The sequence below is a fragment of the Erythrolamprus reginae genome, chromosome 1, assembly GCF_031021105.1.
Source record: "Erythrolamprus reginae isolate rEryReg1 chromosome 1, rEryReg1.hap1, whole genome shotgun sequence".
In the NCBI taxonomy this organism is placed as follows: Eukaryota; Metazoa; Chordata; class Lepidosauria; order Squamata; family Dipsadidae; genus Erythrolamprus; species Erythrolamprus reginae.
In genome coordinates, this window is record NC_091950.1 from 91,356,066 (window position 1) to 91,371,222 (window position 15,157).

General features: G+C 42.7%; 1 protein-coding gene across 3 annotated transcripts in view; it reads left to right on the forward strand.

The window, feature by feature from the left end:
- ACTN1 (actinin alpha 1) overlaps positions 1–15,157 on the forward strand; it is a 144,559-nt gene that overhangs the window by 60,792 nt on the left and 68,610 nt on the right. For all 3 annotated transcript variants that reach the window (XM_070758792.1, XM_070758782.1, XM_070758800.1), the window contains exon 2: positions 13,924–14,038. In XM_070758792.1, the coding sequence (XP_070614893.1) occupies positions 13,924–14,038 (115 nt within the window). The remainder of the gene's footprint in view (positions 1–13,923; positions 14,039–15,157) is intronic.

Here is a 15,157-nt window from a genome sequence, read left to right on the forward strand (position 1 = left end):
ATCTAATTTACCTTTGGGAAAATTAATCTAGGGATGAGGGAGAATTGGATGCTTTGTAGTAGCTAACAACACTGTTGCTTGGAAACCTGCAAGCAAGAAAGAAGAGGATACATTATATAATAAATAAATAAAACTTTTGAATCCAGGAATCCAAACTCCCTCAATTTCCTTGTGTGAAGGGAAATCTTCATTAGTTTTGGAATTGCCATTTTCAAAATCAGTATAGAGGGATTTCTGTTAACTTCTTCACACATCTAGCACCAGATTCAGTAAAGCTAAGGCAGACCATTTGCAGGAGATATTCAAGTGTTCCAGTTTAAATGACTTATTGGCCTCCCCTTGAGACAGAGCAAGGTTCTGCGTTATTATTTCCAACTTGTGCGGTCACCCACTGAGGACACTTGGTATTCTGGTGAGATCTCTTTAAAACAGATATAGATTGAAGTCAGGAGTTTTCCATCTGCAGACGTACCACTGACATATTGATCTAAGACTGTATGGATAGTGCTGTCTCTCTTGGCTTCTGCACAGTGTTAATGTCAGGGTTCCAAATAACACCCCACAGCGAAAGAAGACGCCAAGGCTTGAAGTTCCCCAAAGTTCCATTTTATTAGAGATATCACATTGGCACATCTGGGAAAACCCGAATCTGAAAGCTGCCAGGTTTTCCCCACCCAAAAGAAAGTTCAAGCCCCTACCCAGCACCCAGCACATGGTCCAATCAATGCACCATCCTAACTGAGGATGCCTCCCAGTCACATCCCTCCAGGTGCAGGGCAAGATTTCCTTGGCTCTCTGAGAAATGAATGTTGCTATGACTATATATGGAGCCCTGCTGCATACATTCCCTCGTCCCAGTTTCTCAAAGGAAGAAATGTGGCAGGCCCAATGCAAAAGATGGCTTCCTGGCATGACCCTTAACTGGATAGATGAATGTCTGAAATGGTTTGTTTGGTCATTAAGGAAATTAATGGGAAGATTTTTTTTAAAAAATTTTTTAAATTGAAATATATAAATTAAAAACACAACATATAAATACCCCTGGAATAAATACACAGAGTTACACATATAAAAAGATATTCATTTAAATTATTCTCAACCATTAAACACATTATCCTCATAGTCATTTTTTGGCTATTATAGATGGTGATACTGAAAAAGGAGTTAGTTCTGGTTATTTAATTTATATACATGTTTGTTCTGCTTTTTACCACCTTGAATCAATCAATATTGCAATACTGCAATGGGAAGATTTTGCAGAAACATGTGAACTGTCGTGTACCTGCCAAAAACGTATTGGGTTTTTCATACCTCCTTAAATCTGTTGATTGATTTGACGGCCTTAGCAGTGGCACCTAAACTTAAATATTGCTTTATAATGCTCTATAGCTGTCTCTAAGCTGTTTAGACTCAACATATTGCCCCCAGCAATCTGGGTCTGCATTTGACTGACCTCCAATGAAAGGATCGAAGGATGAGTCAACCTTGAACCAGTCAGGATCAAACTCCTGCCACTGGGCAGAGTTAGCCTGCAATACTGCATTCCAATCACTGCGCCACCACGGCTGAATAAACCTGCCTTTTGAATCAGTTGCCTGGCAGCCTGACATGCTAACACCTTTTTCTGCAAAGATGTAGAGACAGGTTTATTTAAAATTTTTTAAAAATGAGCTACAGATGGCTGCTCAATAAATGAAATGCATATGTTTTACAATAAAAATGTGTGAATTAGGAAAACTGAATAAGCATTCTGGATATCACTGTATGTTGTGTTAATTTTTTAACTTAGTCAGGGTGTAATGAATGATGACTCCAAGCAAAACAATTTGTTGTTTTCTGTGTTCACAAGTGATGAAATTTACCAATGTGAAAAACAGAGAAAAACAATGCTTCTGTTTTAAGATACTATTTTGGATATGTTACATTGGAAGGCAGTTGACTATTCTAAAGTCACTCTGTTTCATGTCTCAGTTTGAGTTGTTATTTTTCCTGGAAAACTCCTCAGTGTTTCCAAGAATCTCAGGAAATGCAGGTGATTACATATGCCTTATCAACTTTCTTTGTCCATGATGGTGTTTTTAAAGGATGTAGCTTTGGCTTCTTTCAGCAGGCTTGCCTGATTTACACATACACAGATAACCTCACTTCCATGGTAACATGGCAACACTTACTGGTTTCCTACTCTTCCTAGTTCAACTAGTTATGATTTACAGCGGTTGAAACAAAAATTAAAAGCTATTGACAGGTTGTTGTTTTAAGCCACATTAAAATTGGATTCTGACAGTGAAAAGGAGATTTGCAGACAGTGTTCCAGCCAGACACAATTTCTTATCCACTAATAAAATTTCAATTTCTCTTTTGATATGTATGAATGTGTGTTTGCAGAAGATTACAGTGTTCCCTCGATTTTCGCGGGTTCAAACTTCGTGAATAGCCTATACCACGGTTTTAAAAAAAATATTAATTGAAATATACTTCGCGTTTTTTTTCCTATGCCACGGTTTTCCCCACCCAATGACATCATATGTTATCGCCAAACTAATAATTTTTGCAAATGTATAGCAAAAAAATAATTATTATTGTTAATAAATAATTATGTTTATAAATATCAGGATCACTAAGTGTCTTATTCAATGGTGAGTACCAGTAATAATGGTGAGTAAATGGTTGTTAAGGGAATGGGAAATGGTAATTTAAGGGTTTAAAGTGTTAAGGGAAGGCTTGTGATACTGTCCATAGCCAAAAATGGTGTATTTATTTCCGCATCTCTACTTCGCGGAAATTCGACTTTCACGGGCGGTCTCGGAACGCATCCCCCGCGGAAATCGAGGGAACATTGTATTTCAAGTTATATAGTGGCCTAGACCAGCTCAGTTGTTCCCTAGATATGTGGATTTCCAGACTGTCTTTGCTAGTGGCTAATTCTGGGTGCCCAAATTTTCCCATGTAGAGAAAGTGGCCAAAGTACAAAATGCTTCTCTATGGCATTATTATTCAAAAGGAAAGGAAAAAAAGAAGGTGTGAATGAAATTTAGTAACTTCAGCAGTTAGCTCCTTTGAAAGTGATCGCTTTCCCACAAGGCCTTTAAAAAGAAACATAAGAAAAGCTAGCTAGTAATGAATAGAAAATAAAGTCTTGCTCTTTAGATGTTATTCATTGGGGCTTTTGTCAAGCAATCACTCTGCCTCATTCTCAACTTTTTACCGTGGTTCAGCGATCATTGTCTTCTATTTGTAATCATCCTGTGTTTTCCCATCAGTTCTGTATGACAAGATAAAATTGTTACATAGAGTTTATGAATTGGTAGCCCCAGGAACTATCATTCTAAGTTGAACATAGATGGACTGCTGATTGACTTCACAGATGGGAAAAACTTTCTAGTGGGGTTAAATTGGCAGAGACAGGACTGCCTGGCTGATGACAACGTGTTATAAACGAGAAGTTAAACTTAATGTATTGGCTTGCTGCAATAAATTTTATAATATTGCCTGCAGCCAATTGATTGGGCATATAATGGCAATTCGCCATTTCATTTTAGAAACTGTTAAGTGCTTTATTGAGTTGGTCATGCATCATTTGGCTGATATAAGAAGCTTTTACAACTGGCATGATTCTTGTATTGGTAGCAAGAATGGTTTTGTCTGTGCATAGAATAGTTTTATGTGTGTGGTAGAGAGAGGAGAAAGAATACTCTTTTGTTAATGTGATAAAGTTAGCCTCCGCCAGTTGTAACAGGAAAATCTATAAATCTACTCAAGTATAAACCTTGAAGCAAGACTTAGCAGGCATGGAATCCTAGGGCGAGATTTGTTTTGGGATCTTTTTATAGTCTTGTTAGGCGGAAGGAAGGAAGGAAGGAAGGAAGGAAGGAAGGAAGGAAGGAAGGAAGGAAGGAAGGAAATAAACTGAAGCAGGAATTAATAGAGGTAAGTGTGACATCCATAGCTGGATGTCCATAAACCATTGTTCACGGTGCTCTTTCAGTTCAGCTCGTTTTCCCTCTTGGTGGATATAGCAACCATGCATGGGTTTTAACCTGGGCCTGGCTGCTATATCTACCACCGTAGAAGAGGCGTATCAGGTAGGACCAATGCCCCTTCTAAACTGATTGAATGATCATTAAATATGACATTTATGTATCCTATTTAGTGTAGAATGATTTGTACATTGTGACAAACCTAATTTAAATTATTCATTAAAATCATAAATCAATATAACCTATCAGAAGAAAATATATTTAGAAAACTGTTACTGGCCCATTGAAAATATTCACCCATGTTTCAGTAACCATGAAAACATTATTTTCCATTATTTTCTATTATTAGGCAGGAATCTTATTATGAAATTACCAATATTGTGATTATAAAATATGTTTATATATATAGCAATCTATATAGGATTGCTTCTGATATTTCAAATATTATAGGGGAAAATATAGAATTGGGGAATGTTCTGGTTTCTGGTAGAACTTTAGCTATTTCAAATAACTCTTACTAAATGCAGTACTGTATTTCATAAACAAAGAAACTCCATCTTTATTCTCTTCCCTTCCGTATTCAAAATACAGTTCATACTAGCACATTCCTCTTCCTCCCGTTATCTTTCTTAATTGCATTCCTCATGCATTCCTCCCAGCCTCCTCCGTTTAACAAGATTTATGTACTCACAGCATGATTCAAAAACTGCAGAAGTGACGGTAAAATAACATAGAATGCATTTGCTTGCTTGGGAGCTGAACGGAAACAACTTTCATTTTAGCCCTACAACATTAAAACTCCACCCTTCTTCCCCACTGACCCCCTGACGTACCAAATACATCAGTCCAGTATTTAACCCATACCTCCCCTTAATATCTTCTTCCAAACACCTGTTCCTTACGTTTTTGGACCCTTCTGAATTTAGGATTGACCCAGCGAATGTCTGATTCTTCCTCGCTAGATTCTGGACTCATATCAACATCCTGTGGCTGGCCTCCCACCTGTTCTACTACCTGTAACCCCGGGCCCACCACTAATTCATAAACACTATCTGTATCCGAGTCCTCAAGTTCTTCATCATCTTCCAACTGACCAGGAGTATGTACAACAGGGAAGAGGAAAAGAAACACTTTGGCCTTCCTTCCTTCCTTCCTTCCTGTCTGTCTGTCTGTCTGTCTGTCTGTCTGTCTGTCTGTCTGTCTGTCTGTCTGTCTGTCTACAGTATCTATCTAATCTCTGGGGATAAGAATATTTGACTTTCAGATTCTGGGGAACAAGTCTGGGGAACCTTTGTGTGTCTATGTAAAATTTAGAAACAGCTTATTTGTATAGAACTCTATACACTCTATATAAAGATTCCCTATAAAGTTTTTTTTCATAGTGCTTATTTTAATGTAAATTTGATTTAAATGGAAAAAGGGTGGTATGGGCATAATAGTACCATGTTTACATGAAAATAAGATCCTGTCTTATATTTTTTTTGAACCCTGAAATATGTGCTTGGCCTTATTGTCCTGCACTCAAAAGCTGATTGCGCTTATTATCAGGGGATGTTAGAGATTAGAGAAATTAGATATTAGAGAAATTAGAAGTAATTGCTCCAATTTTATGTACACTAGGCTTGCAGTGATTTTTACCTTAGAAGTAGACCAAACAAAGTCCTTACTTTTAGAGATGCAGTTGATCCTCGTTATTCATGAATTTTTTAATTTTTTAATTTGCTGCCGATGTGTGCTAAAATTTATTGGTCACTCTCACAATCAATATTTTCATGGTCATTTGCAGTTTACCAGCTGAGGTTGAACAAGGCATCACTCTGCCTTTTTGTTTCAGATTTTTTCCTGGAAACAAAAGTTCTTGTTGTGGTCTGTTGTCATCCCCTCCCCCTTTGATGCTGAAAAATATATTTAAATAGGCATCTTTAAACAGAAAAGCACATAAAACAAACTTATTGATTGTTACCTGAGGTTCACTCTTATTTTCCTTAGGAGCAAATGATTCAGTATCTGCTAATTCAGTGTTTACAGTGACTTTACAGAACATAACTACTGTGAATAATGAGATTTCCCCCCCTCACAGTAACACTATAGACTTCCCTGTTACAACTAAAACTATTGTTACAAAGTTGATGCCAAGCCATATGTTGTTCAGGGCAACAACAGCAAATAAACCTATTCAAATTTGTTCCCCTTTCTGCCATCATTAATTCTGCCATTGTTTTCTTATTCGATTATTCTACCACTGCCTCCGTGGTTTTTGAGTTCCGTGTAAAGATCTTGCCTTCTACAGTCAGGGTTTTTTCTTCTTTTGGTCTTCTGAGGAGAAGCCCTAAAACAATCTTGCTCCAAATATCTCAATGCTGGAAATTCTGCTTCTGCACATGCACAGAAGAAAAAATCAGCAAAAAAATCCAAAAAAAGTTGGCGGTGTCCACAGACCAGCACAGATAGAATTGGTTCCATGACATCACCAGCAATTTGCTACCAGTTCTATAGCACTGGTGTGAACTAGGAAGAACCCACCTCTGGGGTGGGTGGGTGGGGAAACTACTTGATGACTAACTTTTCTTATACAACAGTTGATAGAAATTTGAGTTTAATCTACTGACAGCCGTTTAGGGATTTACAATGATCAGCAAAGATTTTTGACTCCTACCTGTGAACAGTAGCAACAGTAACACAATTCTCCTTGTCTGCCTCCCCACATTATGTTGCTGAGAGGAAAAACGTTGAAATGATAGCCAAGGGTTTATACTAAAGTCTATTCAGTTTATATATTTATAAAGACTAGCAATCAATATCTGGTTTTAGATTTCTTCACCACTACCAAACTACTCTAGCATCTTGTTCTGGTTGGTAGATCTTTGCATTGTAGAATAGAATAAAATAGAATAGAATAGAAAGAATAGAATAGAATTTTATTGGCCAAGTGTGATTGAACACACAAGGAATTAAAAAAAGAGAGGGGCGGCATATAAATCCAATAAACAAATACATTAATTAAACAAACAAACAAATAAAATTAATTTGTCTTGGTGTGCATACTCTCAGTGTACATGAAAGAAAGGATAAGTTTCTCAAGAATCATAAGGTGCAACACTTATTGGTAGCCTAATAAAAAAGAAAGTAGTTCCTGCAAAACTGAGATTTACCCATTCTGGGCATTGGAGGCTTTGTTGGACTTGGCAACACCAGCATAACATAAAATAAAATAAATAAATATTTTTTTAAAAAAATAAAAAATAAATTAATAACCCTGGTATAATTCTGGGGAAATGAATGGATTCTGTGATTGAGATGGAAACTCTAAAGCAGAAGTTGTTGGTTGGAGAATTCTGGGAGTTAAAGTCCACAAGTCTTAAAGTTGCCAATTTTGGGGACCCCTGTTCTAAAGTCAGGAATACAGCTTGCTCCAACAACTGGGGGGCCATTCAGAGAAAATGGTGAATGAACTCTAGAATCATTCTTTTCAAGGATATTCATTCTCCCAGGCATGCAAAATTGCCCCCCCCACACACACACACTTCAGCTTGCGCTATTATTTCCTGGGTGCTAAGGAGGTAGAACATGAACTTATAAATCTAATTAAACTCTGGCATTAATTCAGTAAATCACACAGCAGCAATGTTTTTGCAATACAGTGTTCCCTCGATTTTCGCGGGTTCGAACTTCGCGGAAAGCCTATACCACGGTTTTTCAAAAATATTAATTAAAAAATACTTTGCGGGTTTTTCCCCGTATACCACGGTTTTTCTCCGTACTGAAGGAGCGGGTCCAGCAGTCACATGGGGTTGCTCATGTCCAATCCGGTGGAACTGAGCCTAGTGTTAAAAAAGCTTGCCGGATCCGCCCCTTCCCCAGAATTCGCTCAGTTCGCATATCCTGCGGTTGTATTGTGATAGCTCGTTCAACATTCTAACACCTTCCCTTCGATCTTTTCCTTCAAAAGTAGTAAGAATTGTTTATCCTTATTTGTTTACTTGCACTAATAGCGCCAGCCGTTTGTGGCTCGGCTTTTTTCCTTGGGAGAAGTTGCGGTTTCGTTTTCCCCCGGCTGTTTTTGCCGTTTACGATCCCCGCTGCCGCTTGTGGATTCTTTTAATCCTTTGGCCTGGAGGTCCTGGTGCAAGTATTGATTTGAAAAACATTGATTCATTATTGTATATTGTAAAAAGGGCTTAAAAAATACCTCCTGCGGAGTGAGACGCTTGTATCTAGTCTCCTGGACTTAGTCGATCGCTTCCCCTTTAAGAATTCTATTACGGAGCGATTTTTCGGCGCGAAGGCCTTCGCGCCCTTTTTAAATTTAGGCCTCTCGTGTTGGCCTCCTGCCAGCCGCGTAGGCCTCAGTCCACCGCGTGGATCCCGGAGTGGGCTTTGGGACGCTCAGGCTTAATTCTCCACCGGCTAAGCCTCCAACCAGAGTGCCTTGGTTTACTTTAATTTAAGTTTAGGGAGGCTGGGCCACGCTGTATTTGGGGACACGAACTCTGGGTTTGCCCAGATTGCCCTCAAGTCTCAGCAGCTCCGAGGCCTCGGAGCAGGATCCATACCTCTTGGGAAGTCCTTGAAATCTTCTCCCTAATTATTCAGTTTTTGGCTCAGCCTGGTCTTCTGTTAATTGTCAGACTATGGCTACTTTTCCCAAGAGAGGCACAACTAAAGGTCCCAGAGAGGCCAGGCCTACAGGCGATGAGATTACCAGTATCCCCCAGGCCTCGACCTCCTCTTCTTCAGGGGCCCGCCCCTCGACCAAGGTCACCAGGGCTGAGAAGAGAAGGGACCTAGCCCTACAAAGAATCCATGACAAATCAGCAAAGCGTTTGAAAGTACAGGCCCAAGTACTCAGTAGTCAAGACCCCCCAGAGGCTTCTAGTCTGCCTCCTTCTGGGGTCCCTGTGTTATCTCTGGATGAGCCAAACCTAGACAGACCCCAACCTAACCTATGGGGAATAGGTCCAGAGGAACCAGATATTATTGAAGATTCCCCCCAGCCAGGATCCTCCCAGGCCTTCAGGGATTCTTCTGCCATTCCTGCTGATATTTCTAGTTTACCTCCTGAATTCCAATCTATTTTTTCTGTGTTGTCCAAGGCCATTGATGCCAAATTCTCTACCATCAATGAGCTTCCCTTACCTCCTCCTCCTCCTCGCCCCTCCCGCCCCTTGGGTTCTTCCCCAGCGGTTAGAGCTCCTATTCAGGATGATTCAGATTCCTCTCAGGACGAATATGAGGATATGGAGGAGGATGAGGATCCCTTTCAAGGTCTCTCAGATGATGAGGAATCCCAAATAAAGGTTCCTTCTCCAATTACTATTTTTCCTTCTCAATTGTTCAAATCTCTCCTCCTCAAAGCTAGAATTTCTACGGGATTGGCGGCTCAGGAGAAACAGGCCTCCACATCCACTGATCCCCCGGAGGAGAATTTACCTTACTTCACAGAGGAACAGGAGGATAACGAGGTAATTCCTATGCCTAAATTGTTTAAAGATGCCTTACTTAAGCAGTGGGATTTCCCAGCCTCTGGACTTAATCCCTCAACCAAGGACAGAAAATTGTATAAACTCTCCTCTTCCTATGAGGAGCTCTTATCCTTTCCTAAACCGGATGAACCTGTCAAGATCCTTCACTCGGCGGCTGCTGTTCCAGGCGAAGCAGAGGAAGTCCTCCGCCCAGAGGACAAGCGGATTGAACAAATGCTCAAAAGAGGATTCACCGCAGATTCCTGGGCCATTAAAAGTTCTGCAGCGGCTTCCTTTTTCTCCAGCGCCATGCTTCTGTGGCTTCGCCAACTTCAGCAGCATATTCCTCCCGATGACTTGAGAGGTCAACAAGACTTCAACAAGGTCCTTGCAGCTGCCCAGTACGTGGCTGATGCCACTTTACAATCTACTAGTTTTTCTGCTAAGTCTATTGCAGCTTCTACAACGGCAAGAAGACTCCTATGGATTCGCCCTTGGCAAGCGGGAGTACGCCAGAAGTGGCAGTTATCCCTGGGACCCTTAAAGCGCGACCTGCTTTTCGGTGATCTTCTGGATCCACTCCTCACGGAAACCACGGACAAGAAGAAAGTTTTGGGTCCAACCACCAAAAAGGCTACCAAAACGCAGTCCTTTCGTCGCCCAGGGCGTCAGCAAGATCAAGCGGCTTCCTATCAGAGATCTCCAGGTCAGTATTCCCCCCGCTTTCGTTCCCAAGGTAGGAACTCCAGGGGCAGAGGCTTTCGCTTCCAAAGGGGAGCGTCCTCTAACAGGGCTTCAAAGAAACCTAGATGGTAATTTTTCCTCAATTCCCATAGGTGGTCGCCTAGCCCATTTCGCCTCTAGTTGGCGTCTCACCTCCAAGGACCCCTGGGTCATTGACACTGTTCAAACAGGCCTTCTTTTAGAATTTATCTCTCCCCCTCCGAAACGTTTTATTTCCTGCCCTTCTCCCAGGTCCTCCTCAGATTGTAACCGTATGGAGGAGGCCATTTCTCACTTATTGTCCATCAGAGCCATTCAACCGGTTCCCTCCGATCAGAAGGGTCTAGGTTTCTATTCCATCCTATTTATGGTTCCAAAATCCTCCGGAGGTTGGAGAGCTATTTTGGATTTAAAGAAGCTTAACCTATTCATCAAATATAGGAAGTTTAAGATGCACTCCTTATCATCTATTTTGGCCGCCATCCACACGGGAGATTTCATGGTCTCTTTAGACCTCACTGAGGCCTACCTCCACATTCCTCTAGCCAAATGCCACAGAAAATTTTTACGTTTCTCCTTTCAAGGCAGGCATTTCCAGTATAGGGCGATGCCTTTTGGCCTTTCCTCGGCCCCTCGGGTCTTTACAAAGCTCTTGGGGTCTCTGGCGGCCTATATCCGGGCGTCTCCCATTCACATTTTATGTTACCTTGATGATATTTTGATTCATGGGAACTCCCTAGAGAAAGTGAAAACAGACCTTTCTATCACCATGTCAGTCCTTCAGGACCATGGATTTTCCATCAACTTTGATAAAAGTCATCTCCAACCTTCCACATCCATCTTACACCTGGGATCCATTATTAATTCAGAATCCTCCCAGGTTTTTCTCTCTCCCGAGAGAAAATTCAGTATAGGGGAGTTAATTTCTTGCATTTTATCTAAACCTTCAGTATCCATAGTAACCCTGTCTTCCCTTTTGGGGAAGATGGTGTCATGCATAGGCATCATTCCCTGGGCTCGCCTTCATGCTAGGGAACTTCAGTGGCTCCTATTACCCTTTCAGAGATCGGGGCACAGCAACTCAAATCGTCGCATTGTCATCCCACCAATGGTTCGCAGATCCTTCAAGTGGTGGAAGTCTCCGGCCATGGACAAAGGATCCCCGTTCAGGTGCCCGGATCAATTTGTCATTACCACAGATGCCAGTCTATCAGGATGGGGCGCCCACGCCCAGGGGATGATAGCCCAGGGCACGTGGTCCCCGGAGGAAGCTTCCAAGCCAATCAATTGGCTAGAGTTAAGAGCCGTTTCCCTGGCTCTGAAGCACTTCTCTCCTCGCATTCCCAACCGGCACGTTCTCATTCTCACCGACAACATTGCCACCAAAAGCCATATCTGCAGACAGGGGGGCACGAGATCCAAGGCCCTCATGAGGGAGGCCCTCAAGTTAGGCCTTTGGGCGGAAAAACATCTTCGGTCGCTCCTAGCCGACCACATCTCGGGGAGCCTCAACGTCCAAGCGGATTGGCTATCTCGAGCAACGATAGACCCAGGAGAGTGGAATCTCCATCAAGACCTGTTCCATCAAATCAACCTCAGATTCGGCCTACCAATTCTGGATCTCTTCGCGACCAATGCGAACGCCCAGCTCCCTCGCTTCTTTTCCAGATTTCCATCCCCGGGAGCGGAAGCAATCAATGCCCTCCGGAGCCCATGGCCTCCAGGCCTACTTTACGCATTCCCTCCAATTCCAATTCTCCCGGACGTGATTCACAAGGTCCTCACCGAGAGGGCCCGAGTAATCTTAATCGCCCCTCATTGGCCCCGCCGGCCCTGGTTCGCGGATCTCCAACAGTTATCCGTACAGGACCCTTGGCGACTCCCCGTTTCGGGGGATATGCTGCGGCAGGGGGCCTCATTCCATCCAGATCCGGAGTGGTTCCACCTCACCGCCTGGCTGTTATCAGGAGAGACTTAGAACTGCGTGGTCACGACCCCGATACAGTGGAGGTCATTTTAAAGGCCAGAAGGGGTTCGACCAATCGAATCTACGACCACACGTGGTCCAAGTTTCACCAGTGGTGTCTACAGGAAGGCCTCTCTCCCCTGTGCATTCCCATACACTGAATCATTTCCTTCCTTATGCAAGGTTTCCATAAAGGACTTTCCACCAGCACCCTCCGGCGTCATCTGGCAGCCATTTCATCTGTCCTAGGGGGTCCCCGCAGACAGCCTCTCCGATCCTTCCCAGAAGTTCAGGAATTCCTCAAGGGCATAGCCAACCTCAGACCTTCCAAGGTTCACAGGTATCCATCCTGGGATTTGCCACGGGTTCTCCATTCCCTCACGCAGGCACCATACGAACCCCTAAAATCGGCATCCCTCAGGTACCTATCCTTTAAAGTAGCCTTCCTGGTGGCTATTACCTCTGCCCGACGCATTTCGGAGCTGGCTGCCCTCTCAATCAGGCAGGACCTTTGTCAATTTCATCAGGACAAGGTAGTCTTGCGACTGGACCCTACCTTCTTACCCAAGGTCAGTTCCATGTTCCACAGAACTCAGGATATTGTCCTACCTTCCTTCTGCCTCCAACGAGACCATCCCTTGGCAATTAGATGGCACACCCTGGATCTCATTAGAGCGCTGAGAATATATATCCAACGCACAGGACCCTTTCGGAGGTCAGAAGCACTTTTTATAGCCTATCACCCCAGAGTCATGGGTGCCAAAGTGTCTTCAACAGTAATAGGCCGTTGGATCAGAGGGACTATATCTAAGGCCTATGAGTCGGCCTCCCTCTCAGTTCCAAGGAACATCACAGCGCATTCCACCAGGAGCGCAGCCACTTCGGCCGCTTGGGCGACTCAAGCCCCGTTGGAGGAGGTCTGCAAAGCAGCCACTTGGGCCTCGCCAAATTCCTTCATCAGGCACTACAAGATTGATTCTTACGCTTCAGCGGACGCTGCCTTCGGCAGAAGGGTACTCCAATCCGTTATCTCACATGATAGCAATCTAATCCCACCCTAGGGACCATCTATTGGGTATGTCCCATGTGACTGCTGGACCCGCTCCTTCAGTACGGAGAATAGGCGTTGATTGCTTACCTGAACGCCTCTTCTCGTACGGTGAGCGGGTACAGCAGTCACTTCCCGCCCTTGTATGTGTCTTCTTTACCTTCCTATAACCTTTCTTCCTCTAACAATGAGAGTTGAACACTACAGAGCTTCACAGCTGAGCCTAGTCTATGGATTCGCGAATTCTGGGGAAGGGGCGGATCCGGCAAGCTTTTTTAACACTAGGCTCAGTTCCACCGGATTGGACATGAGCAACCCCATGTGACTGCTGTACCCGCTCACCGTACGAGAAGAGGCGTTCAGGTAAGCAATCAACGCCTATTCCCACCCGATGACATCATATGTCATCGCCAAACTTTCGTCTGCCTTTAATAAATATTTTTTTTAATAAACTTTAATTAATAAACATGGTGAGTAATAATCTGAATGGTTGCTAAGGGAATGGAAAATTGCAATTTAGGGGTTTAAAGTGTTAAGGGAAGGCTTGTGATACTGTCCATAGCCAAAAATAGTGTATTTACTTCCGCATCTCTACTTCGCGGAAATTCGACTTTCGCGGGCGGTCTCGGAACGCATCCCCCGCGAAAATCAAGGGAACACTATATTATATTTTTCCCTCCCAGCAGCTTTACAGTTTCTCTTAGGAGAAGAATTAATCTCTTTTCTGCTCATTTTATCTCTTTCCAGACATTTACGGCATGGTGTAACTCTCACCTCCGCAAGGCTGGCACCCAGATTGAGAACATAGAGGAAGACTTCAGAGATGGCCTGAAGCTCATGCTACTCCTAGAAGTTATATCGGGTGAGACCACTGTTGTGCAGTAGTTAATGGGCTGGAGTGGAGAAACCCGTACTTCCAGCTTTCCCTGTGGTGCAAAACAAGAGCCAAAATGGCCATTGTTAGAATCAATATCCCGTGTACAAGTTCATGTTGGGAAATTTATGGAGAGAAGAAACTTCAGAGAGACAGATACATGGGAATCTATTCATATCCAGTATTCATTACCACATGAAACAAAGCACTTGTTCCATCAGCATCTCCTTATTACGAGGACATGTAGCATCCATTGGTGCCATCTATACTGGTCATGCCAGCCTGGATTAATGAGAGCCATAATTTGTTTTATTTTATTTATTTTATTTTATTTATTAGATTTGTATGCCGCCCCTCTCCGGAGACTCAGAGCGGCTCACAGGACCATTTGAAAAGTGTCGGCTTGGGAAGTGTGTATCAGCCTTGCTTATCCAGCCACAATGTACTTTCTCAGGGATGGAAACTAAGTCGGTCAAAGCAACAATATCGCTTCACTTCTATGTTTTTGTTGGGGCACCTTCCCTACTTAAGCTTCACTGTGCTGTCCACCATAGCTTCCTTTACAAGTAGTCCTTATTTTACAACCACAGTTAAGCCCAAAATTTTATGTTGCTAAACGAGATAGTTGTTAACTGATTTTTTTTGCCCTCTTTTATGATCTTTCTGGCTGCAGTTGTATCTTATATTTTTTGAACCCTGAAATAAGTGCTTGGCCTTATTGCCATGCACTCAAAAGCCAGAGTGGGCTTATTATCAGGGAATGTCTTATTTTGGGGAAAACAGGATAACACGATGTTTAAGTGGAACCAGCTCCCCCCGGAGATTAGAACTGCCCCCACCCTCCTTGCCTTTCATAAACTCCTTAAAACCCACCTCTGCTGTCAGGCATGTGGGAATTGAGACATCTCCTCCGGGCCTATACAGTTTATGCATGGTATGTTTGTGTGGATGTTTGCTTTTTAATAAGGGGTTTTTAGTGATTCTTAAATTATTAGATTTATTGTACATTGTTTTATTGTTGTTGTGAGCCGCCCCAAGTCTGCGGAGAGGGGTGGCATACAAACCTAATTAATAATAATAATAATAATAATAATAATAATAATAATA